This window comes from Diabrotica virgifera, chromosome 3 (genome assembly GCF_917563875.1).
Source record: "Diabrotica virgifera virgifera chromosome 3, PGI_DIABVI_V3a".
NCBI classification, from domain to species: Eukaryota; Metazoa; Arthropoda; class Insecta; order Coleoptera; family Chrysomelidae; genus Diabrotica; species Diabrotica virgifera.
Window position 1 is genome coordinate 276,695,241 of NC_065445.1, and position 24,199 is coordinate 276,719,439.

General features: G+C 34.3%; 1 protein-coding gene across 1 annotated transcript in view; it reads left to right on the top strand.

Annotated features, from left to right (window-relative positions):
* Nucleotides 1-24,199, top strand: part of LOC126881731 (attractin-like) — a 55,065-nt gene that overhangs the window by 12,698 nt on the left and 18,168 nt on the right. Inside the window, exons 2-7 of the mRNA XM_050646193.1 lie at nucleotides 1,340-1,685; nucleotides 4,337-4,688; nucleotides 4,791-6,455; nucleotides 10,609-10,971; nucleotides 13,983-14,364; nucleotides 22,207-22,496. Coding sequence (XP_050502150.1) covers nucleotides 1,340-1,685; nucleotides 4,337-4,688; nucleotides 4,791-6,455; nucleotides 10,609-10,971; nucleotides 13,983-14,364; nucleotides 22,207-22,496 — 3,398 coding nt within the window. The remainder of the gene's footprint in view (nucleotides 1-1,339; nucleotides 1,686-4,336; nucleotides 4,689-4,790; nucleotides 6,456-10,608; nucleotides 10,972-13,982; nucleotides 14,365-22,206; nucleotides 22,497-24,199) is intronic.

The following is a 24,199-nucleotide window of genomic DNA, read 5'->3' on the forward strand; positions in this document are numbered from 1 at the left end:
AATAAATTTAATTTCAAACTTAAATTGTGGTTTATTTTCTGGTTGAATGTAGACTGGTACCGAATCAATTTGAACTGAAAAATGATTTCTTAGAAGTGGTAATGAAAAATATATCTTCAAAATCTTTGAAACAATTTTTTTTCATAAATTTTAAACCTATTTTATGGTACATTATTTAATGATTATAATGAGGGAAATAATTGAACAAATTCTTGCTTTTTTGTATGATCAATGAATAGTTTGAGTTTCATTTTAAAAGTTTCATTTTGCGTTCAAAACTTATAAATTTGGCAAATTTGTCCCAGTTTTTCATTTCTAAAAATAAAGCAATTTCCTCCCCTAATTCACAGCAGATTTTAAGAACCTTTTCTAAACTTAACCATCAAATATGATTGTGGTATAAGACATCAGTATGTTCTGTTTCTATAACTCTTCCAAAAATGCTATGAATGCACGATGATTTATTTCTCTTGAACGAATAAAACCAAAAGTATTAGCTATAATTGAAATGACGATGTCTACTTGCAAAACATTTTTGCACAATACCTGCTGATGGATTATGCAGTGACAAAATAATAAATCATGTTCTGGAGATTGTACATGAACGTAATCTTTAAGTTTACAATATTTGCTCCTCTTTTTGGTGTTCCATCAGGTGTTACACTTACTAGGTGGTTACGAGTTAGTTTAAAAATTTCCAAACAGTTTCTGACTACTTCAAAAATATCGTTTCCATTTGTTGAAATTTCATGGATTTCATTGAGAGGGCCGACAAAACTGTGCCGGAAACCCAAATAATTGCCCGCGTTATTTTGAAAATTTGCGCAAAAATCACCCGTTGCGAAAGTGTTAATAGCCGTATTATCTATATTTAATTATTAAGCAATAATTAAAAAAATCTTTAAATGAAAATAATTCACTTTTTTTCGCGGGCCGAAAAAAAATGTCTAAAGGGCCGCACTTTGCCCACCCCTGGTCTAAACCTTAGTCGATTTGTCAATTAGAAAGAGATGCCTACTCTGTTTACAAACATTTCTCTCTGTTACACTGGGGAACAGTTTTAGCTTACAGCGCTCAGTCTAGGTATTATAGTGATACGTATATATGCCAAAAACAACTATTTTTGCACTTGTAGGTTAGGATATCTCAAAAATCAGAACCAATTCTGCAATTTGTAGCACAAATTCGTATTCACCAGACTAAAAACCTGTGGAAAAGTATTATGTTTTCTGGGTGTCAGACTTTTTGACTTGTGTAATGGTAGTTTTAAATCTCTCCTATTATAAAATAAAGTATAATGTAAATAATAAATTACATTGACGATTTTTATGCCTTTCAGACTTAGTGGACCGACAGGTACAATACACGACGGTTTAGGCAATTACTCCCTCACCAGTAAATGTAGCTGGCTGATAGATGCCCCCAACTCGACCATCACTCTTCACATTGAAGAATTCGCCACCGAATGCGGCTGGGACCACCTCTACGTGTACGATGGCGACAGCGTAAATTCACCTCTGCTAGCAGTATTTAGCGGGCTCATGTACAAAGAGTCCTATAGTATTAGAAGGATACCGGAGGTGGTAGCAGAATCGGGGGCTGCGTTGATACACTTCTTTAGCGACGATGCCTACAACATGTCTGGGTTTAATGTCACGTACAGGCTGAATTCTTGTCCGTCTACAGTGAGTACACTGATTTCATTTATACAGTTGTGTATGATATTTATGTAGTAACAAAATGTTGGTTATGGATATTAGATGTACCAGCTATTAAATTTTTTATATTTTCAACAATGTCAAATGTACAGCTTCTGAGATATACAGATAATATTTGTATTTTAAATGGGACCACCCATATATTTTACAATCTTTTGTTACATTTTTTATTGCTGATGCAAGATGTAATCTTTTAATTGCCAATATTGACCATTAATATGTACAAATTAGGAAAAACATTTTTATTTTGTAATTAAACGGAAATCCATTCTGAATGAAAATTTATCTAATACTTTTTTAATTTTGTTCTGAAGCTATTTCCTTGTGGCATTTTTATGATTAATTATTTATATGGGAAATAAGCCACAATTAAAATGAAAAAAATAATTTTATTAACGTTTCGACGCCCAAATCGGGTGCCGTTGTCAAAATACAAAATATTACTAAATAAACAAAAATGTTGTTGCTAAGCAAAAAAATTCTTCTAATAATTTATTTAATCTGACTCAGCTATATTGGCAATTTAGACATATCTTATACATTTTAAAGTAGAAGACTTTAAAATGATATTGCCAATATTTATGAGTTGCGTTCCTGGGACGACTTACTAAAAGATAGTTCATTCGATTACATGAAATCAACTCCAACTCAAGAATATCCGTCACAAAAAAATTATAGCATGTGATCTGTCTTTAAAAAGACAACCAAATGCAACGACAGTAAAATTCTCAACAATATAGCTGAGTCAGATTAAATAAATTATTAGAAGAATTTTTTTGCTTAGCAACAACATTTTTGTTTATTTAGTAATATTTTGTATTTTGACAACGGCACCCGATTTGGGCGTCGAAACGTTAATAAAAATTTTTTTTCATTTTAATTGTGGCTTATTTCCCATATAAATAATTAACTTTTTTAATTGTTTCCTCAGAAGTTAGTGCTTCTTCTGTAATTCTGTCTTTTAGTTCTTGAATAGTATGTGGCCTATTTACATACACTTTTCTTCTTATATAACCCCATAAAAAATAATCTTAAGGTGTCAAATCCGGGGTCTTGCGGGCCATTCGATAACTCCTCTTCTACCAGTCCAACGGTCATGAGTTTATTTATTTATTTATTTATTTATTTATAAACGGGATTACCCCCATTACAAAACATACAGTATAAAATCAATATCTGTAATTTCTACTAAACTGGAGTAAAATAAATCTTAATTACACATTAAACAAAAACGAAATATTAATAGTTATCCATTACACATATTACATCTATTACACAAATCAGTTAAAATAAACAAAAAAGTACCTTTCAAGCTCTTTTAATCCGATTCTTAAATGCAGCCAAGGAGACACCAAACATTTCCAAGTTATCCTCGTTTATAATTTTTAGTGTTCGCTCAATGGGCGAATGCATACCATAGTTTATTCGATGAAAAGGTATATAAAACAAATCAACATGTCTGAGACTTCTGGAGGGAACATATAAATTAATAGATTGGAGAAGTTCAGAACAACACATTAAAACATTTATTAATTTAAACACAAATACCAAATCAGAGTTATCTCGTCGAGTTTTTAATAAATTCATGTTGAGTGTTTTTAAAATATAAGTATAATCATGATTAGTAATGCGTATGTTTAATTTGTATGCACAATATCTCAAAAATTTATTCTGCAATCTCTCCAACGTAGTAGAATGAGCTTGGTATTGTGGAGACCATACATTAGATGTATATTCCACTTTAGATACAACCAAAGCATAATATACCGTTCTTAAAGCCCATACAGATAGTCTCAGACAGTTGCGAATGATAAAGCCCAAAGATTTTATTGCATTTACTGTTACATTATTTATATGTTGCACAAAACGCAACTACTCATCAAATGTGACTCCTAAGTCTTTTATTGTTTTAACATAAGACAATTCATTTTCGTTAATTGTGTAAGAAGTATCATATTTGTATTACCTCTAAAAAAGCTTATATAGCAGCATTTAACAACATTTAAATGCAAAATATTATTCTCACGCCAAATACTCAACCGGTCTAAATCTTCTTGAATTAATGTTACATCAACATTTAAATCTACCGATTTAAATAATTTCAAATCATCTGCAAACATCAGGAAATCGCAATATATAAAACATTCTGATATATCGTTCACAAATATATTAAATAACAAAGGTGAACAGTGAGCTCCTTGGGGTACTCCTGATGTCACATGAATTATATTTGAATTAAAACAACCTATTCTCACCTGCTGTGTGCGGTCTCTTAAAAAGCTATTGAACCATTGTAAGGATTGATGACTGAAGCCAAAAGCATTTAATTTTCCTAATAAGATGTTATGATTATGATTATGAGTTGCTCCATGTTGGTGAAACCAAATTGATCTATTCACGAGATGAGGACTTATATCATCAACAAAGAGTCTGGCTAAGTCTGGAATTAACTCCAATTCTAGAAATGTCCAGTTTTCTTCACCTATTATATATCCCAAAAATAAGGCCCAATAAGTAATGTTTTGGTAGTAAAAATTAGGATTAATGTAAAATGTATCTAACATTCTACGATCTGGATTGTCTTTGGCATATATTTATTGTATCTTAATGTTATACAGGTGTCTGGATACAACTGTTCGGACCATGGTATCTGCATAGACGGAGAATGCACTTGTGACGGCCATTGGGACGGGGCCGCGTGTCATCTCGAAAAATGCCCCAACAATTGTGGAGCTTCCGAAGATAGGGGCATCTGTGAACCGGAAAAGGGATGTGCCTGCATCGGCAACTACAAGGGAGACGATTGCAGCCAGCTGGCCAGCGAAGGCTATTGGGAAACCGTCACAGTCCAGACATTCACTCCCAATGGGTCTGCTTCTCACGGTGCTGCCGTTTGGAGGGATTCTATGTATATAATTGCTGGAGAAAGCTACAACAGGGGAAGTTTGCTGTCTGTGTACGACTTTAATGGTAAGCTTAAGTCTTTTTGTTTGTTGCCAAGGTGCCAGTTGCAGACAAAGTGTAATTGAAATTTATGAAGTAGTTTAACGTGTTAATGATGTTGTTTTTTAGGTAACGTTTGGGAAACCTTACATATAGCAGAGAGCCCGTCCCTTAGGTATGGCCACTCAACCGTCCTTTACGGGGATAAAATTTTTCTTTATGGCGGAGTAGAGGGCAACAGAGGTCCCACATCCGAACTATGGGCTTTCGATATTAGTGCCAAAACCTGGGAGAATATAACAGTTAAGGCTGATTCGTGTAATGACAGTTATATAATGTGCGGTCCTCTTAAATCCGCTGGTCATACGGCCACTGTAGTGATAAACAACTATAACAAAAAAGTAGATAGAATGATAGTGATATTCGGTCATTCTCCACGTTTAGGGTACCTCAATACTGTCCAAGAGTACTACTTCGGTACTAGAGAATGGCATATAGTGAACACCCAGGGCTACCCAGTGAAAGGAGGTTATGGACACACAGCTAGTTGGGATCCTTTGACGGCAAAGATCTACGTATATGGCGGTGTTGTCTCAGAAAGCGAGTCTTCTCAATATTTAAGCAAGAGTCTCTATTCCTACGAGCCCAACCAGAGGATATGGACTCTTCTTGCAGACGCTCCATCTGCGAGATTTCTCCATACAGCCACGTTTGTTTCCGATAGTTTAATGTTAGTTTTTGCTGGAAATACTCATAACGATACATCACACAGCTTTGGTGCCAAATGTTACAGTAGCGAATTGCTAGCTTATGACGTATTGTGCGACACTTGGCACACCATGAAAGTACCAAATGATTTACGTACCGATTTAGCAAGATTCGGACACTCCGCGGTAGTCTTCGAAGGATCTTTGTACATTTATGGAGGATTTGATGGTCGAATGTTATCAGATATGTTGAGGTACACTCCTGGGGATTGCAGATACATCAACGAAACCTCGTGTCTAAAGAGCAAATCCGGGTTAAAGTGCGTTTGGGATTCAAAATCCGGTTCTTGCGCTCCGGTTCGACAGGTGCCCAAAGATTTGGTGCTCAAAAAAGAAGAGAGCCACATAATCAAATGCCCGAAACTCAACAGATCTGCTGGTACTTCGATAACGATCAGGAAAGAAAGAAAATGCGAGGAGATGAACGACTGTTTGAGTTGCGTCCATACTACCAGTGATTGCGTGTGGTGTGGTTCTGCGTGCATCCCGTCAAGTAAGAAGTGCACCAAGGGAAGTACCAACGGGAGTACGAACTCTTCAGAGTTACAACCGATTGTCAAATCAGCCATGTGCCCTTCACCTGATCCAGCTCCGATTTGCAAGCAGCTACACACTTGCAAAGCTTGCACGTATCAGCCTTCGTGCATCTGGCGTTTTGAACATGCAAAATGCGTCCCGCATGCTTACTCCAACAGCACTAGTTCCGCCGAAGCAACTGAGCAGAACCAATGTCAGAACGTCTGTTCGGAATACAACGCTTGCTACAACTGTACCCAAGAAGAGTGTATTTGGTGTCAGAACGAAGGGAGATGTGTCGATAAGAACGCTTACACGTCAAGTTTCCCGTACGGACAATGCCGGGAATGGACGACCGTCCACACGAAGTGTAGATCGAGAGGAAGTGACGAGAACTCGCAATGCGAGTTTTATAAGACTTGTTCGAAATGTCAGGACGACCCGGCTTGTGGTTGGTGCGACGACGGATCCAGGACGGGACTCGGGACGTGTATGCCTGGGGGATATACCGGTAAGTTATGAATTTTGTTGTTTATTTATAGTCATAGTAACCTATTCAGTACATTGTTTCACGGTTTTTGCTCTAGATTTTAAAGAACCGCTTGGATTGACATGAAAGGACATCGCACACATCTTATGGAAAATATAATGTCACTCAAATTCAATAAAATTTATACCAATAGATTCGTTTTAAATTAACGATCAAATCTTATCATTGCGCCAACTCTCTATTTTCAAAAATAAGAGCAGAAATTGATATAAATAAATCTGAAATCAAATGGGTAGGTACATAAGTTAGAGAGAGAAAAAATATTTTGAAATACCCAGATTTCCGGTACTCCATAAATCAGCGGATTAGTTTCACTAATCCGCTTAGGCCCAGCGGGATTTAAGCTGTTATGAATAGCACTCAGAGCAATAATGATTGTAAACTAACATTTTATGGACTCCAAAAATGTGATTTCGATAAACTTTAATTGCAATTTGCGCCGTAATTAATCATAATTAAGAGTTGGCGCAATGATAAGAATTGATCGTTATATTAAAACGAATCTAATCGTATAAATTTTATTGAATTTGAGTGACATTATATTTTCCATAAGATGTGTGCGATGTCCTTTGACATACGCATAGCTAACATGTCAAAGAAAAAAAGTGATAATGGTGCTGATGTGTGCTTTTGCCCTAGGGGTGAGTTTCCCTCTCGGGAGTGAAAAAATATATGTCCAAGATAAGTCCCGAAATGGATAAACTGACTAATTTTAAGCAACTTTTGTTCTATAGAGTTTTTTCACCAAATCAATACTTTTCGAGTTATTTGCAAGTGAATATGTTCATTTTTCAACAAAATAACCACGTTTTTAGACGGTTTTTCGCAAATAACTCAAAACGTAAGCATTTTGTCGAAGTAACTATTCTTAGTAAAACTATAGCCTATAAAAAAGTGAAAAAAAAACGGTGTATATATTAGGTCTCTATACCTAGCAAAAGCAGAGTTATAGCTAATGAAAAATAGGTTCATATTCGAAAAATTCCAAATAGAATAATTCAATGTGAAATATCCAAATTATGAAGCATTCTTGGGGAAAACACATTAACTTTTTCAAAGTGTTTAAAAAAAGCTTTATTTCTGTTTTATAAAAAAAATTGTAGCATCAAATGTAAGCAAGTTACGCTCAAAATAAAGATGGTCCCTTTTGTTTTGGCAAAAAAAATCAGGAAGATCACCCCCAAATCAGCAACTTAAATGAAATTAATCGTTACCGCTTCACAAGTTACTTTGCTTATGTTGTGTTTATATGATCTGTAAGTTTCATCGATTCAAAGTGCTTATTTTTGAAAAAAATTGGCTTTAAAGTAAAACTTTTAAAAATTTTAATTTTGAAAAAATGCTTTTTTTTCAAAATAACTTAAAAATTGTTAGAGATACCAAAAATCTTATACAATAAAAAAGTCGGCTTTACTTTTCTGAATATTTTTTATTTTTTTCTTTTTCTGTAAGACAAAAGTTGGTTAAGATTCGGTGTTTCTAAATTTGCATACATTCGTGGTCAGTGACTCGTTCAAGCCCTTTTAACTACAGCTCTTTAAAAAATAAGGACTTACATGATGAAACTTACAGATCATATGATCAATACATACGCGAGTAAAAAACTTGAAATGCTAATTAGGGGGCGATTTTCCCGATTTCTTACCAAAAAAAGGGACCAACTTTATTTTGAGCGTAACTTGTTTACTTTTGATGCTAAAAAACTTTTTTAAAAAACAAAAATAAACATTTTTTAAACACTTTTAAAAAAGTTAAAATGAGTTTTCCCCAAAAAAGTGCTTCGTTTTTTGGTTATGGCACGTTAAAATATTTGATTTGGAATTTGACGAATATGAACCTATTTTTCATTAGCTATAACTCTGCTTCTACTAGGTATAGTGACCTAATATATACACCATGTTTTTCACTTTTTTACGTGTTATGAATTTTTTTTCGACCAAATACTTATTTTTTGAGTTATTTGCGAAAAACCGTCTGAAAACGTGGTTATTTTGTAGAAAAATTAACATATTCACTAGCAAATAACTCGAAAAGTATTAACTTGGCGAAAAAACTTTATAGAATAAAAGTTGCTTGGAATTAGTCATTTTATCCATTTCCGGACTTATTTCGAACATATATTTTTCACCCCCAAAAGGGGGTGAAAGTCACCCCTAGGGCAAAAGCACACATCGGCACAATATCACTTTTTTTCTTTGACTTGTTAGCTATGTTTATGCCAAATTTCATGTCAATCCAAGCGGTTCTTTAAAATTTAGAGGTTTTGCAATATTTTACCTTTAAAGAATGTACTACATAATTGTACTTTTTAGTATTTGTAGTCAGGATTCTAAAACCTACAATTAGCTGTCTCGAGATGCATCTCAGGAGAGCCAATAATTTTATGTTTTAGGATCTTGACTAGAAATGCTGAAAAAAATAAAAGTGCGAATTTTGTCATGAAATTTGGTATGTGGGGTTATAATAATATTTTGAACAACTTTTCCAAATAATTTTCCGATATCTCTAACGCGAAGCAAAATATCGAAAATTCAGCCTGTTTGTGGATTCGTAGTAGGCCGCGTTTAAAATTTAAATTTCAGTTGACTATCTTAAAAAATGTGAACCATCAACCTGTATGACTGTGCAAAATTTCAAATCTGTATTTATTTTGATAGCCGAAATATAGGGATGTCTTCTTCTTAATGTGCCCTATTAAGTCCCCTCGACGTTGGCGATTAACATGGTGAAACTGTCTCTGTCTCGAGCTATTCTAAATAGTTGTTCTGCTTTCTTTATTCTCGTCCACTCCCTAATATTCTTCAACCAAGATGCCTGCTTCCTACCAATTCCTCTGCGTCCTTTGATTTTACCCATCATAATACGTTGAAGAATAATATATCGGTCTTCCTTTACTACGTGTCCAAAATAGGCCATCTTTCTATATTATGTGATGTTACCAAGCAGCTCGCGGGCAGCATTTGCTCGCTTAAGGACTGCCACATTTGTCATCATAGCCATCCATGGTATTTTCAGTGTACGTCTGTGCAGCTATATTTCAAAGGCCTCCAAACGATTAATGGTGGATATTTTTAATGTCCATGCTTCGACACCATATAAGAGGACTGACCAAATGTAACATTTAATCATGAGTTTTCGAAGTTGAAGTTGCAAGTTATCATTACAGAATAATGCTGGCTATCTCTATTCTACAATTTTATCTCTTTATCTGGATCTAGTTGTTCAGTAATATGGTAACCAAGAGATTTAAAACTGGGTACTCTTTGAATTATATTACCATCAACATATAACCGTGAATCTTAATGGGCCAAACGGCTAAATACCATGTATTTTGTTTTTGAACAGTTTATGTTTAGGCCTCACTCTCTTCCCACTGTGTCAATGGCATTTAAAAAGTATTGTTATCCATTCATATCATCACTTAAAATATTTATGTCATCTGCATATCTGATTGTATTTATCAGAATTCCTTAAATATTCTATCTGAATATAAATTGAATAACAGTGGGGACAGTATACAACCCTGTCTGACACCTCTTTGTATTTTACATATTTCTGTAGATTTTCCATTTATGCAAGCTGTCGCTGTTTGACGCCAGTATAATTTTTCTATGATTCGTACATCTTGACTATCAACTCCTTTATCCTTCAATATTTTAATTAATTTGTGATATTGTACTCGATCAAAGGCCTTCTCATAGTCAATAAATACAGCAAAGACGTCTTTCCATTGATCTCGGCATGTCTTCAATAATACATTTAGTGCAAAGAGTGCGTCCCGGGTTCCCAGTCCATTTCTGAAGCTAAATTGTGTTTCATCCTGGTCTTCTTCACATTTATCTCTGATTCTACTGTGGATGATATGCAGAAGAATTTTCAAAGTGTCGCTCATAAGTCTTATCATTCTATAACCGCTACAGTTTTTCGGACGTTGTTTTTTGGTAGGGTTATGACTTCGGACTTTAACTTCAGGGATATCACCAGTCGAGAGTGTCGATAGGGGTGTGTTCATCTTAAATGCGAAACACTGTATAAATAAACTGTGCAGTATTTAATCTCGTAATAAATTTCATTTTGAAATAAATCTCTTAAAAACCCGTTAATAACATTTTAGGTCCAACTCTGCACACTCAATCTCTACCATCTTCCACCTGTCCTCCGGAGCGCTGGCACTTCACCCACTGTCCGCAATGCCAGTGCAACGGCCACGCCAGCTGCAAAGAGAACACCAGTAGCTGCCTCAACTGCAGCAATCTAACCACCGGCAAGCATTGCGAGTACTGCATCAAAGGCTACTGGGGCAACCCGGTGAACGGGGGAAAATGCTCGCCTTGCCAGTGCAACAAGCAAGCCGACGATTGCCACAGAGAGACGGGGAAGTGCTACTGTACGACCAAAGGGATCATCGGGGATCAGTGCGAGAAGTGCGACATCGGGAACCATTATCATCCGGACCCGAACAACAAATCTTGCTACTGTGAGTATTATTTTAGTGCTTTTATTTAGTGTAATGAGAGACAGCTTAAGATTTCATATGTTTCAGAGGCCACCACCAACCGTTGACGTACGTTTCTTCCTTTTGGAGTCCTCAGAGTACACCACCGACTGTTCTGAGAACTCCAAAAGGAAGAAACGTACCAACGTGGAATGAAGTACACACTTCTGTTGTATGTAGGCATATAAATTTATTAAAATTCTTAAAATTTATCCACAAGGGAGTGGAAGTACAAAACGTTTTCGGTCAAACTGACCATCATCAGTGTAAACGTCCAGTGTACAAGTAATTGTGACTAGCCACTTCAATAGGTCTAAAAACCTCTAAATTACATTATTGTTACATTATATATTAAAAAGTAGTCGACATTAAGTCGATGTCTTAAGATTTTAAAGATCACATGTGTATATATTTCATCCCTGCTCGAAAATTGCACAAGGTACTGAGTTGGTCGTTAACCTCTCACTAGAACACAAGTACTTTGTGCAATTTTCGAGCAGGGATCTTCCAGGAATTTTCGTGTCTACTTAAGTTGGAAACATATGGGAAACTTTTTTATTATTAATTTTACGAAAAAAAGTTATTCTTTATAAAAAGTTCTGCATGTCCCAAAACCTAAGATTCAATAATCAGATATCAAGTTTTCTTAATATTATACGAGGTATGTCAAAAAATATGAATTTCGGTCAAGGGTAAAGTACCTTTATTTCTCTCAATATCGAAAATTCTTATGATAAAAAGTTGTTTGGAATTAAAAACTAATATCAAATATGCAATTACATGCTTCTAATTGAAATAAAAATTTTTTCTCAAATTTATGGATACCCAACATCGTTGTTAAATATTACAAATATGATAACTCGTTTATTATTCATTTTACGAAAAAAAGTTATTCTTCATAAAAAGCTTTGCATGGTCTAAAACCTAAGACACAACCATGATATATCAACTTTTATTAATTTTATACGAGGTGTGTCAAAAAATATGAAATTCTCTCAAGATTATAGTACCTTTATATTTCACAATATTTCAATTAGAAGGATGTAATTGCATATTGAAACATAGTTTTTAATTCCAAACAACTTTTTTAATAACGTTTTTCAATATTGTAAAAAATAAAGGTACTTTACTCTTGAGTGAAATTCATATTTTTTGACATACCTCGTACAAAATTAATAAAATGTGATATCTGATGGTTGCATCTTCGGTCTTAGGACATACAGAGCTTTTTATAAAGAATACCTTTTTTTCGTAAAAGTAATAATAAAAGAGTTATCGTATGTGTAATAAATAAAAACGAAGTTAGTATCAATAAATTTGAGAAAAATTTGGAAAATATTTTTTTCCAATTAGAAGCATGTGATTGCATATTTGATCTTAGTTTTTATTTCCAAACAACTTTTCATAATAATAATTTTCGATATTGAGAGAAATAAAGGTACTTTACTCTTGAACGAAGTTTATATTTTTTGACATACCTCGTATAATATTGACAAAATTTGATATCTGGTGATTGAATCTTAGGTTTAAGAGCATGCAGAACTTTTTATAAAGAATAACTTTTTTTCGTAAAATCAATAACAAAAAAGTTCCCATATGTTTCCAACTTAAGTAGACACGCTGTATAATGTAACAATAATGTAATTTAGAGATTTTTACACCTATTGAAGTGGCTAGTTACAATTACTTGTACACTGGACGTTTACACTGATGATGGTCAGTTTGACCGAAAACGTTTTGTACTTCTACTCCCTTGTGGATAAATTTTAAGAATTTAATAAATTCATATGCCTACATACAACAGAAGTGTTTACTTCATTCCACGTTGTTATATCGAAGGTACACAGCTAACTACAGGGTTTACCCCTTTTTAAAGTTTGAAGAAACGTACGTCAACGGTTGGTGGTGGCCTCTGAAACATATGAAATCGTAAGCTGCCTCTCGTTATCTTAGCTCTACACACATTTTTAGTAGGAAGTAAAAATTCGTTGGGTTTTTTACCTAGACAAGTCCACCTAGACACGTTATACCGACCACGAAAATCAACTTTCAGCTGAATGACCAATTTTGGTCATTATTTATGTTTTCGAAGTCGCTAAATCTGAATATGAAGTTTATTTTTATCAGGAACTGGTGGAACATATTCAAAAATGCGAAAAATCAATTTTGATGATTTTTCAAATTTACCTCGCTGTATCTTTGGTCGCTGTAAACATTTCCTTTTGAAAATTTTACTGTCATCTTTGAAGTATTTAGATAACAATGATATTTGTCCGAAATGTTTAAATAAATTAAAACAGGAGTTGTTAATTTTTAAACATTTTGTCGTCAGATTTCCTTAGTTTCATGTTTACTTAAAAAAGTTAAGTGACAAACTTTTTAGTTTATAATTTTAACCAATACAGCAATAAAATATAATTCACGAAGAAGTTTTTTCGAAAATTTTAAGCCAAAATATGCAATAATAAAAAAGTTATTTACCTTTATAGACGAGCGGCACACCCCAAAAAACGCTTATTTCTCAAGATACTGACCACGGTCCACGGTGTGATGAATGGCTAATTTTGATCTTACTTTATGTTTTTGATGCAGCTGAAAACGAAAATTAGATTTATTTTGAATTTTATGTAGGGGAGCATTGTCAAAATCGCAATTTTGCCCTAAAAATAAAAATATATATACCTATCACGTTTTTTTGCGTTTAACTCGCTACAACTCTGTTCCATTTTAATATTTTTTTTCTGAAATTTTTACAGTATATATATATATTTCTTACCTTTCTGAAGTTAATGTGAGTTACAGAATGCCAATCCAAAAACGCAAATTATGCGATAGATATCAAACATTCCGATTTCGGGTAATTACGATTCGACTTGGTCATTTCTATTTGATTTGTTAAAAGTTACATAATTGGACTGATTATTACCTTATACAATTTGTCTGTAATTATCACATGTTTTTCTACATAAAATTTATTTTATTCCACATTTCAGATGACTTAACCATCGACTACCAATTCACTTTCAACCTATCCAAGAAAGAAGACAGACACTACACGGAAATAAACTTCAGGAACTCTCCGGCCAAACCGGACATAGACGCCGATTTTCTGATAACCTGTTCGGTGATGGCCAAAATGAACATAACAGTGAGAACAGAGAACTCGGAAGAAAAAGCCATCTTCGAGAACCACAATTGCACGACGTTTAGGTCGAAGTTTTCGAAGTCCCTGTACAAATTCGGAGTGGAAAACGGCGCCAACGTCACGACGTTTTATGTCTATGTTTACGACTTCCAGACGCCGCTATGGATACAGATTTCGTTTAGTCAGTACCCGAAGTTGAACTTGCAACAATTTTTCATCACATTTTCTTCGTAAGTATAGATTTATTTAATTTTGATACCATTGTTTCCTTTCTAAAGCTAATTTGATACTAGATGTCCTCTCTTACTTATTAAATAGACAATTCGTATAATTTGGACCAATTATTATTTATTAATTATTATAAATTCATATCTTTACTGTTTTCGTTTTGGACCGTGCTTAGCTTTCGACTTCCTCTTTGGAGTCATCCTCAGGAATTGGTATTCGGACCTCCGTCGCCTTAGTGCTCATTTCATTTAACTAATGTAGCCCTGTAACATTAACACGTCAAATGCCAGTGAAACATGAAGGGAAAATAAAATTTGACAAGATGTTGATATGTCATAAGAAGATGTGACGTGCTTACACAATTTGGAGAACAAGTCCTCGGTTGCTCAGAATCGGAAGAGATATGGGATGGTTCTTTAAGGGATGTTATTAATATACTCTTATTAGCTTAGAAATAAAAATAATAGGAAAATCAAAGTAATAATGTCATATAAAAAGTAATAAAATATTGGGCGCCACTGGTTACCTTATGGGAACCAAAAATATACAAAAAATGGAAATATTAAAAGAAAGATTTTTTTTCTCTGATTCTGGCTTTGGTTTAGAACTAGAACCTTTAGCCACGTAATTGTATAACTTATCACTAAGTCAGGGGATAGATAGATAGATAGATAGATAGATAGATAGATAGATAGATAGATAGATAGATAGATAGATAGATAGATAATAAAAGAAAGATAACTAGATCAAAAATTAAACAACAACAAAAACATAGTCAATATAAAATATATATACAGGGTGTCCAGAAACTCTACCTACAAACGAAGACAGGAGATTCCTCAGATAATTTTAAGACAATTTAACCTAATTCACCTAGTCCGAAAATGCTTCCTACGGGAGCTAGAGCTCTTTGAAGATGGCGTCTTGTAATTAGTTTATCTTAAATACCTCCAGAACGCCTCTAGTTAAACAAAAATTGGTACACATATTTATGTTCCAGAGATAAATCGATTCCATTGATTGTGAATTTCTAGTACCAGTCATAGGCGTCCGTTCTGGGTGGGGCTACGGTTATTTTATCGCATAACTTTTTTGTCTTTAACTTTTAAGCATTTTTGATACTGGATTATTAAATTGTGAGGTATTCTAGTACTAAAAGGTACTCTTGCTTTAAGTCGGTAGGACACACCGTTTTCTAGAAAAATTGATTTGAAAATTTTTCGTTTCCCGAATTCGAAAAAAATTGAAAAATATTTTCAAAGGTAATACCACGAGTCCTCTAAATTTTATCGATAAATTTTTTTGTTTTCACGAAAACTTCTTTATTTGGTAAAATTACGAAAACAAACCGAATGATAAAATCACGAGTCCGAAGGACGAGTGATTTTATCCATTTCGGTTTGTTTGAGTGATTTTACCCTAAATAAAGAAGAACGAAAAAAATTATCAAGCAAAATTTAGAGGACGAGTGGTATTTGAAAAGATTATTTTGTGAACCAATATGTATTATTAGTAAATATGGGCATCTGTGAAATATTTTTAAGACAACTAGGATCAATGTCTTAAGTAGGTTATAGATAAATTATTTTATGATTTAAAAATGAACCAATTTATTTATTATATTGTTAATACATAAATTCTGTTCATAAATTAAGTTAGTAAACACAGGTATGTACGTATTATGTGAAATTTAGGGTACCTTAAGTTTTATCAGGGAAGAGACTGTTTTATCAAGGAAGAGGCTGTTTTATCAGTATTACACTCAATGATTGGCTAGAACGACGCGTGGTGATTGGCTGAAAAAGCAAAAACGTCAGAATTTGACAGGTGAAAAAATAATAAAAAAAAAACGGTGTATTTTACCAACTTAAGGCAAGAGTAACTTTTAGTACTAGAATACCTCATAATTTAGTAATCTAGTGTCAAAAATTCTTAACAATTAAAGACAAACAAGTTATGCGATAAAATAACCATTGACCTACCCAAAACGGACGCATATAACCGGTACTAGAAATTCGCAATTAATGAAATCGACTTATCTCTGAAATATAAATAAACATACCAGTTTTCGTTTTTTGAAATTTTTTTTTGATATCCAAAAAACGAAAAATTTTCAAATCGATTTTTCTAGAAAACGGTGACTCCTATCCACTTAAAGTAAGAGTAACTTTTAGTACTATAATACCTTACGTTTTTATAATCCAGACTAAAAAATGCTTAATAATTAAAAACAAAAAAGTTATGCGATAATATAACTGTTGCCCTGCCCAAAACGTATGCCTATGAGCGGTACTAGAAATTTGCAATGGATGGAATCGATTTATCTCTGGAAGATAAATATGTGTACCAATTTCTGTTTTTCTAAATAAAAGGGGTCTGGGGATATTTAAGAAAAACTAATTACCAGACGCCATCTTAAAATAGCTCTAGCTCCTTTAGGAAGCATTTTCGGACTAGATGAATTGCGTTAAATTGTCTTAAAATTATCTGAGGAATCTCCTGTCTTCGTTTGTCGGTAGAGTTTCTGGACACCCTGAATAAATACTTTTATATGAAAGCAAATATGGTGTAAAAGCAAATATAGCGTGACTTACCTTGTTGTACTTTACTCAGCTAAATTTTTGATGGACTTGAGACAAGTCCATCATTTTGATTGGAAACAAGAGAGAAGGAAAAGAGAAATAATAAGATTGTGTTTAGCAAATAAAACATTATTTATTAAGACAAAAAGAAATTAAATTTGTGATCTCTTACGGTGTACAAATAGAGATCGTTATTACCAAAAAAAGAAAATAAAAAGTTTGAACATAGAAAAAATAATACCTTGTTTATCAGTCCTAAATCTTCTTGATTGTTCTAAGTCCAAGACACAAATTCACTCACTATAGTCATTTTACAAATGAATTGATACAATAAAAGTACATCAGGTTACTTCCCATAGTTCATAAAAAAATTCCATAGTTCATAGAAAAATTCAGCATTGATTGTATTTCTCAAAAACAAATTAGCACTACTCGAACAAAATATTGAAGAAACTTATTATTTCTTCAGTATATTAAACTGGATCAAAAAAAGGCAAAAAGGTTTCAGGATTTTACGGCAATGTTAGAAACTGCTAACAAAACAACCTCTAAATAACTTCTGGATATACCGACTGGTACGAAATATCGCGTTTGCCTAAAAGCGGCGAAAAACGCGGTGGTCCACGACTTGATTATACCATGATGGTCTAGTATTCAGACCGTTGAAGAACGCTTAACTCGACTACTAACACAAAGACTTCTGCATTCAAATTGAACAAGAACTTCACTATACTTAAACTCAATGAGAACCGCTTTTAGCGGCCCTCCAAGGCTCTAGGAACTTCAACTCTTGACGGCTCTCACCTAACTTGAATCGGTCTCCCAAACCAAAACCTTCCTTCCAAAAACCCACTACATTTCTCATTCTACCCTAGTCATCAAATCAACCAATAAGAAAAAAGTTTAATCCTTCCTTATTTCATCATTGACTAATAAAAAAATATCGTAAGCTTCCTACACTTTTTATCAACCAATAGGTAAAAACAAAACATATTTTAAGCCCCAGCTACATAGTAGGGAACCATCCAAAATTAGTTTGCAAAGTCAGCAAAACTCACTTCGTTCTACAGTTCTCAGGAAAGATATTGCTGAGTGCGCACTCCTACACCTGCGCTTTCTGATAATGATATGAGCACGTATTGTATATAAACTCCAAAAACCGCGCCGCCAAAGGCTATTACATTATACAATGTAATTCTTTTTTACATCACAATTGATTGCGTTCTTTTGAACCGTTTCAGCTCTACGGTTTTCTTTCTGACAAAGTAGTACTTTTATAAATATTGTCTATAATATAGTGGTGTGGCGCTAAGAAGTCGGACAGAAATAACAGACGAGCTTTAGGATGATTTGAAAGGATCTGCGTGTACTCGGATGCTGTCATTTCTTTTGTTGGGACAATCCGGACGTTTTTCAATCTCACTGACTTCTTGGATGATTTTCAGTCGAAGAAAGCGAAAGCGCAATGCATCGTCTAACTTACTAATAAAATTGTTACAAGTGGAAGCAAATAGCAGTAAACAATGGGTACAATGAAAAAAGAGTAAACAAAATTTTAAACTAAAAACTACATAATAAAAACTGCATAAGACGGTCCTGAAATTAGTATTTCCACCATCAAAGATAAATAGTTTTTTTTGCTCGATTACATATATAGGAAAGATGTAGACTGTGAAAAGGCATTTGACAGTATCGAGATGTGGGCCATAGAACAAGCTATTAATAATTATAGAATAGATTGGAGATATAGGAAACTAATACATAATTTATATGAAACCGTAACTATGATAGTCAACTAGATGAAAATACAAGTTCTATTTCCATTAAGAGGTGAGTTAGACAAGGTGACGTAATATTGCCAAAGCTGTTTAATCTATACCTAGAAGACGTCCTCAAAACTACAAATTGGTCTACACATGGCATCAAGTTATAACTACCTCAGATTAGCTGACGATATCTTATTATAGCGAAACACATCCCAGGCACTACAAACCATGATGTACGATATCACAGACAGCTCCCAATACATCGGCCTAAAAATTAATGTGACAACAACAAAAACATTGACAAATACAGACTACCCCAGACGAATAACTATAAATGGTAATGAGATAGAACAAGTCTAGAAATATATCTACTTAGGCAAAATTGTGGAACTTCATAAAGATAACCACAGTGCGGAAATACTAGAAGACGAAGATTGACATAGGCTGGATTTTGAAAACTGAGTTAGACATTTAATAAGCGAAAAATACTTCAATACTTGAGGAGCAAAGTGTTCTACCAGTACATTCTTCCTACCATGAAATGTAGATGTCAAGTGTGGACCCCAACCAAGGCAAATATCAATAAGTGAAATGAATTTCGACTCGATTCAAGTTCTCTGTTTAACCCAGGTATGACAATACCAAAAGGCACCGCTGGGAAAATATTCCAATTTGCGGTTCAAAGAATCTGTATGAAACGAGTCTGTGTACTCTAAATACAGAGTATGGCATTAGTAAAATAAGAAAATCTACTAGTCCTGTCGCCAGGGGGGGTACAACGGCCTCGTTAATTCAGATGGACTTACCCAAGTTTTTTTTATGTATTTTGACCCGTAGAACACGAATTTTTTGGGTAACAGTTGATCCGGATGTCGATAAGATTGTTATAGACCAAGAACTTGAGGAATCAAATAACAGCGATTTTTGGCAAAACAAAACAATATTTTGTATTTTTTGGGTCATTTTAAGCAAAAAATATTTCTACAAGTTTTTTAGTAGGATGCACAGTTTTCGAGATAAACGCGGTTGAACTTTCAAAAAATCGAAAAACTGCAATTTTTAAACCCGAATAACTTTTGATTAAAAAATAAAATAGCAATTCTGCTTAGCGCCTTTGAAAGTTCAAGTCAAATTATGTCGGTTTTGATTATTTGCATTGCTAAAAATTTATTGTGTTATTGTTAAACAAAGCTACAAACAACTAGTGCGTGAGTGATGTTTCTATGATTTCTCATTTAAAATCGAACGAGTAGGTAGAATAGGTACTAGTGCAATCAAGACTATTTCTACGTTACATGCGGTAAAACGCATGTAAAAGCACGGGAAACCCTACGTGTTTATAGCTTTGTTAAACAATAAAAAAATAAATTTTTACCAATGCAAATAATCAAAACCGATATAATTTGACTTAAACTTTCAAATGCGGTAAGCAGACTTGCTATTTTATTTTTTAATCAAAAGTTATTCGGGTTCAGAAATTGCAATTTTTCGATTTTTTTAAAGTTCAACCGCGTTTATCTCGAAAACTGTGCATCCTACGAAAAAACTTGTAGAAATATTTTTTACTTAAAATGGCCCAAAAAATACAAAATATTGTTTTGTTTTGCCAAAAATCGCTGTTATTTGATTCCTCAAGTTCTTGGTCTATAACAATCTTATCGACATCCGGATCAACTGTTACCCAAAAAATTCGTGTTCTACGGGTCAAAATACATAAAAAAAACTTGAGTAAGTCCATCTGAATTAACGAGGCCGTTGTACCCCCCCTGGCGACAGGACTATACGGATTCGTTTTGATTTAAATCTGTCTCCCTCCATCCTCCGATAGTACTATTTCTAGGTCTACCTGTTGTCAAGGAGGCTTTGAGGAAGACAAATTTACACCAACACAACCGTAGTTTCTTGATATAAATTAAAACTATTTATACCGAAGTATGGTTAGAACGCCCTCTAACGGGGAATAAGTGAAATGAATGTCGACTCGATTCAAGTTCTCTGTTTAACCCAGGTATGACAATACCAAAAGGCACCGCTAGGAAAATATTCCAATTTGCGGTTCAGAGAATCTGTATGAAACGAGTCTGTGTACTAGAAATTAAAACTATTTATATCGAAGTATGGTTAGAACGCCCTCTAACGGGGAATAAGTGAAATGAATTTCGACTCGATTCAAGTTCTCTGTTTAACCCAGTACACAGACTCGTTTCATACAGATTCTCTGAACCGCAAATTGGAATATTTTCCTAGCGGTTCCTTTTGGTATTGTCATACCTGGGTTAAACAGAGAACTTGAATCTAGTCGAAATTCATTTCACTTATTCCCCGTTAGAGGGCGTTCTAACCATACTTCGATATAAATAGTTTTAATTTATATCGAGAAACTACGGTCGTGTTGGTGTAAATTTGTGTTCCTCAGAACCTCCTTGACAACAGGTAGACCTAGAAATAGTACTATCGGAGGATGGAGGGAGACAGATTTAAATCAAATCGAAACCGTAGATTTTCTTATTTTAAATATCAATAAACCAGCTACAACAGAAAAGGCAATAGAAAGGGCAATTTTAGGTATACGACTGTAAGACAGAAAGAAGAGCGACTGGGTAACATTAAAAACAAAAATCGAGGATATCACAAAAAAATTGCCAAACTCAAAGGGAGTTTCGCAGGCCACACTGCTAGACAACAAAGACCAACTTTGGAATGCCACAATACAACATTGGAGGCCATACAAACGTAGACCATCAAGAAGGAAACCCCAGTTGAGATTGGTAGATGACAATAAAAAAATAGCTGGAAAAAATCGGAAGTAAGTTGCTCAGGATAGATATAGATAGAAGGAGTTTTACAAAGAAAAAACTTGCTATGGAACTTTGAGGACCTCACCGTCTTGTTTATTATTCTTATCTTATTGTTATTGTTGTTAAATTTTTGTAGATCGTTTTTGAACACACCTATAATGTTGAAAGGAAGCTATAATTAGCTTACCTCAGCTTAGTACCATCTTTTTACTTTCAGTACTTTAATTACATCTCAACTGAACTAACTTTGCTTCGTTATGGATATTTTATGGACTTAACGGTTTTTAAATGTATATTCTTCTTAATATAGTAGTCATGTTGTGACTGGCTGATTGACATAATACAGTCCATCCCATTAAAAAAAGGAGTTTTGAAAGACCCATGTCCAAAAATCGATATTAGAAGGCTAAAAAGAAGAAGAATATGACTTGGAAGCAATCTTCTTATAATCAGGTGCCGAAGTTTTTTTTGCAACAATTGAGGCGTTTGTCGATGTCCATGTCAGTGGCTTGATGATTTTTAATTTGAAGAAACCAAGTGTGGAATTTTCAAAGTCTATTTCATGATCTGTCTGGAAATAGGGCTCCACTGGTGCAGACATGGGATCACAAATTGTTCACGAGTTTCACTTATATAAACTCGTGGACCATCGATCAGTTTGTTGAGATGATTTCTCTATTAATCCTTCTATTCCTTAGATGTTTCCTTCTGCTGCTTTTGGTGGCGGCCATCCTATGGAAGATAAAGCAACGGTACGACATGTACCGCCGTCGACAGCGGCTCTTCGTCGAGATGGAGCAGATGGCGTCGCGTCCCTTCTCCCAAGTTCTCGTAGAGCTAGAATTGAAAGAGACCGTAGACTTTAAGAACAATGGCGTAGTGGGCGACGCCAAACGCAAGAAGAGGGACGCACCCAGTCCGATTGCTCTGGAACCGTGCTACGGAAATAGAGCCGCGGTGCTTAGCCTGTTGGTGAGGTTACCCACTGGTAAGTAGTATTTTAAATATCATTTTTATTCATTTCCGATTGCTTGTTGAGTTCATTTCGTAAATCAATCAATCTACCATATTTATAATATCTACGACCGAAACAGTGATTATATAATACAGTCGAACCCGTTTATTAGAATAGCCTTCGTGCCAAGCAAAAATATTCTTATAAGCGGGATATTCTAATAACCGATCATTGGTGGCTAGCTGAAATAAGTGTACCGAATATACGTTATAATAGTACATACTATGTCAATATGTATATATGCATATGGTTTTAGGTCTTTTTATATCAATAAAAATTATAATCTATTTACAAAAATAATTACGAAACGATTAGACAATAAATTGGAATTGGGTTTTAAAAAATGCTTCCGAGCAAACGATCAACTATTAGTAATAAATAATCGTATAGAAAAATGCTGTTTCTAAAAACAGCCAAGTGTGTGGCAATGTACCTATAGAAATTTGTAGACAAATGAAATTATTTTATGACCTTGTCGGCAGACGATTGAATTTTCTGTGGGAAAGGAGCGTTTACTCATAACACAGTAATAAAGTGTTTATTAGGTACCTGACAAACTGTAATAATATACAAAACAGCAGGCTTTCGAAGCTCTTACCGACAAACCATTAGATCAAGCAAATTTAAAATTTTTAGGAAATTGTACGTAAAAATTTATTTGTTGACCTGAAAAAATTATTCTAAAAAGCGGTATTATGTTACTAAATCATATTCCAATAAGCGGATAAATTTATTAAAGGGCAAATGGAAACGTTTCAGGACCTCGAATTTACATTCCATAAACCGGGATATTCCTATAACCAGTACTCTAATAAGCGGGTTCGACTGTAATATAGTCAATATACTAATCAAAAACCTTAGTTTTAATCTTAATACGTCCAAAATCACACACCAGTGATCAGAATTGATGCCAGAAGTAACACCATTCGAAGTTAAAAAGACAATTTCAGAAATGAAAAATAATAAATCCTCTGGCGATGACGGAGTAGTGATCGAGGCAATCAAACAAGGTGGAAATAAAATTATCCAGGCTTTGGCCAAACTTTTCACCGAATGCATTTACCAAGGAAAAACCCCTTCTCAATGGAACAATGCAGTCATTGTTTTATTACACAAGAAAAGTGACATAACAGATCTAAAAAACTACCGCCCTATCAGTTTGCTATCACACATGTATAAACTTTTCACAAAAATTATCAAAAAAAGACTGGAGTTAGACTTCTATCAGCCTAGAGAACAAGCTGGATTTAGATCCGGATATAGCACTAACGACCATTTACTGGTAATAAAAAACCTGATAGAGAAGTCTGCAGAATACAACAAACCATGGGCACTGATATTTGTGGACTACGAGAAAACATTCGATACCGTAAGCCAGCAGAAAATGTTGAAAGCATTGACAGAATGCCGAATAGACCATCGCTACACTAACATGATCAACTTATCTACCAAAAGGCAATGGCTAGCGTAATACTATCTGAACAACAAACAAATAAATTCTGTATACAGCGAGGAGTACGTCATGGAGACACCATCTCACCAAAGCTATTCTCAACCCCTTTAGAACACACTTTTAAGAAGGCAGATCTGAACGAATATGGTATCATCATAAATGGACAGAAGCTCACTCATTTGAGCTTCGCAGATGACATCGTCCTTATAGCCCAGGGGTGGCC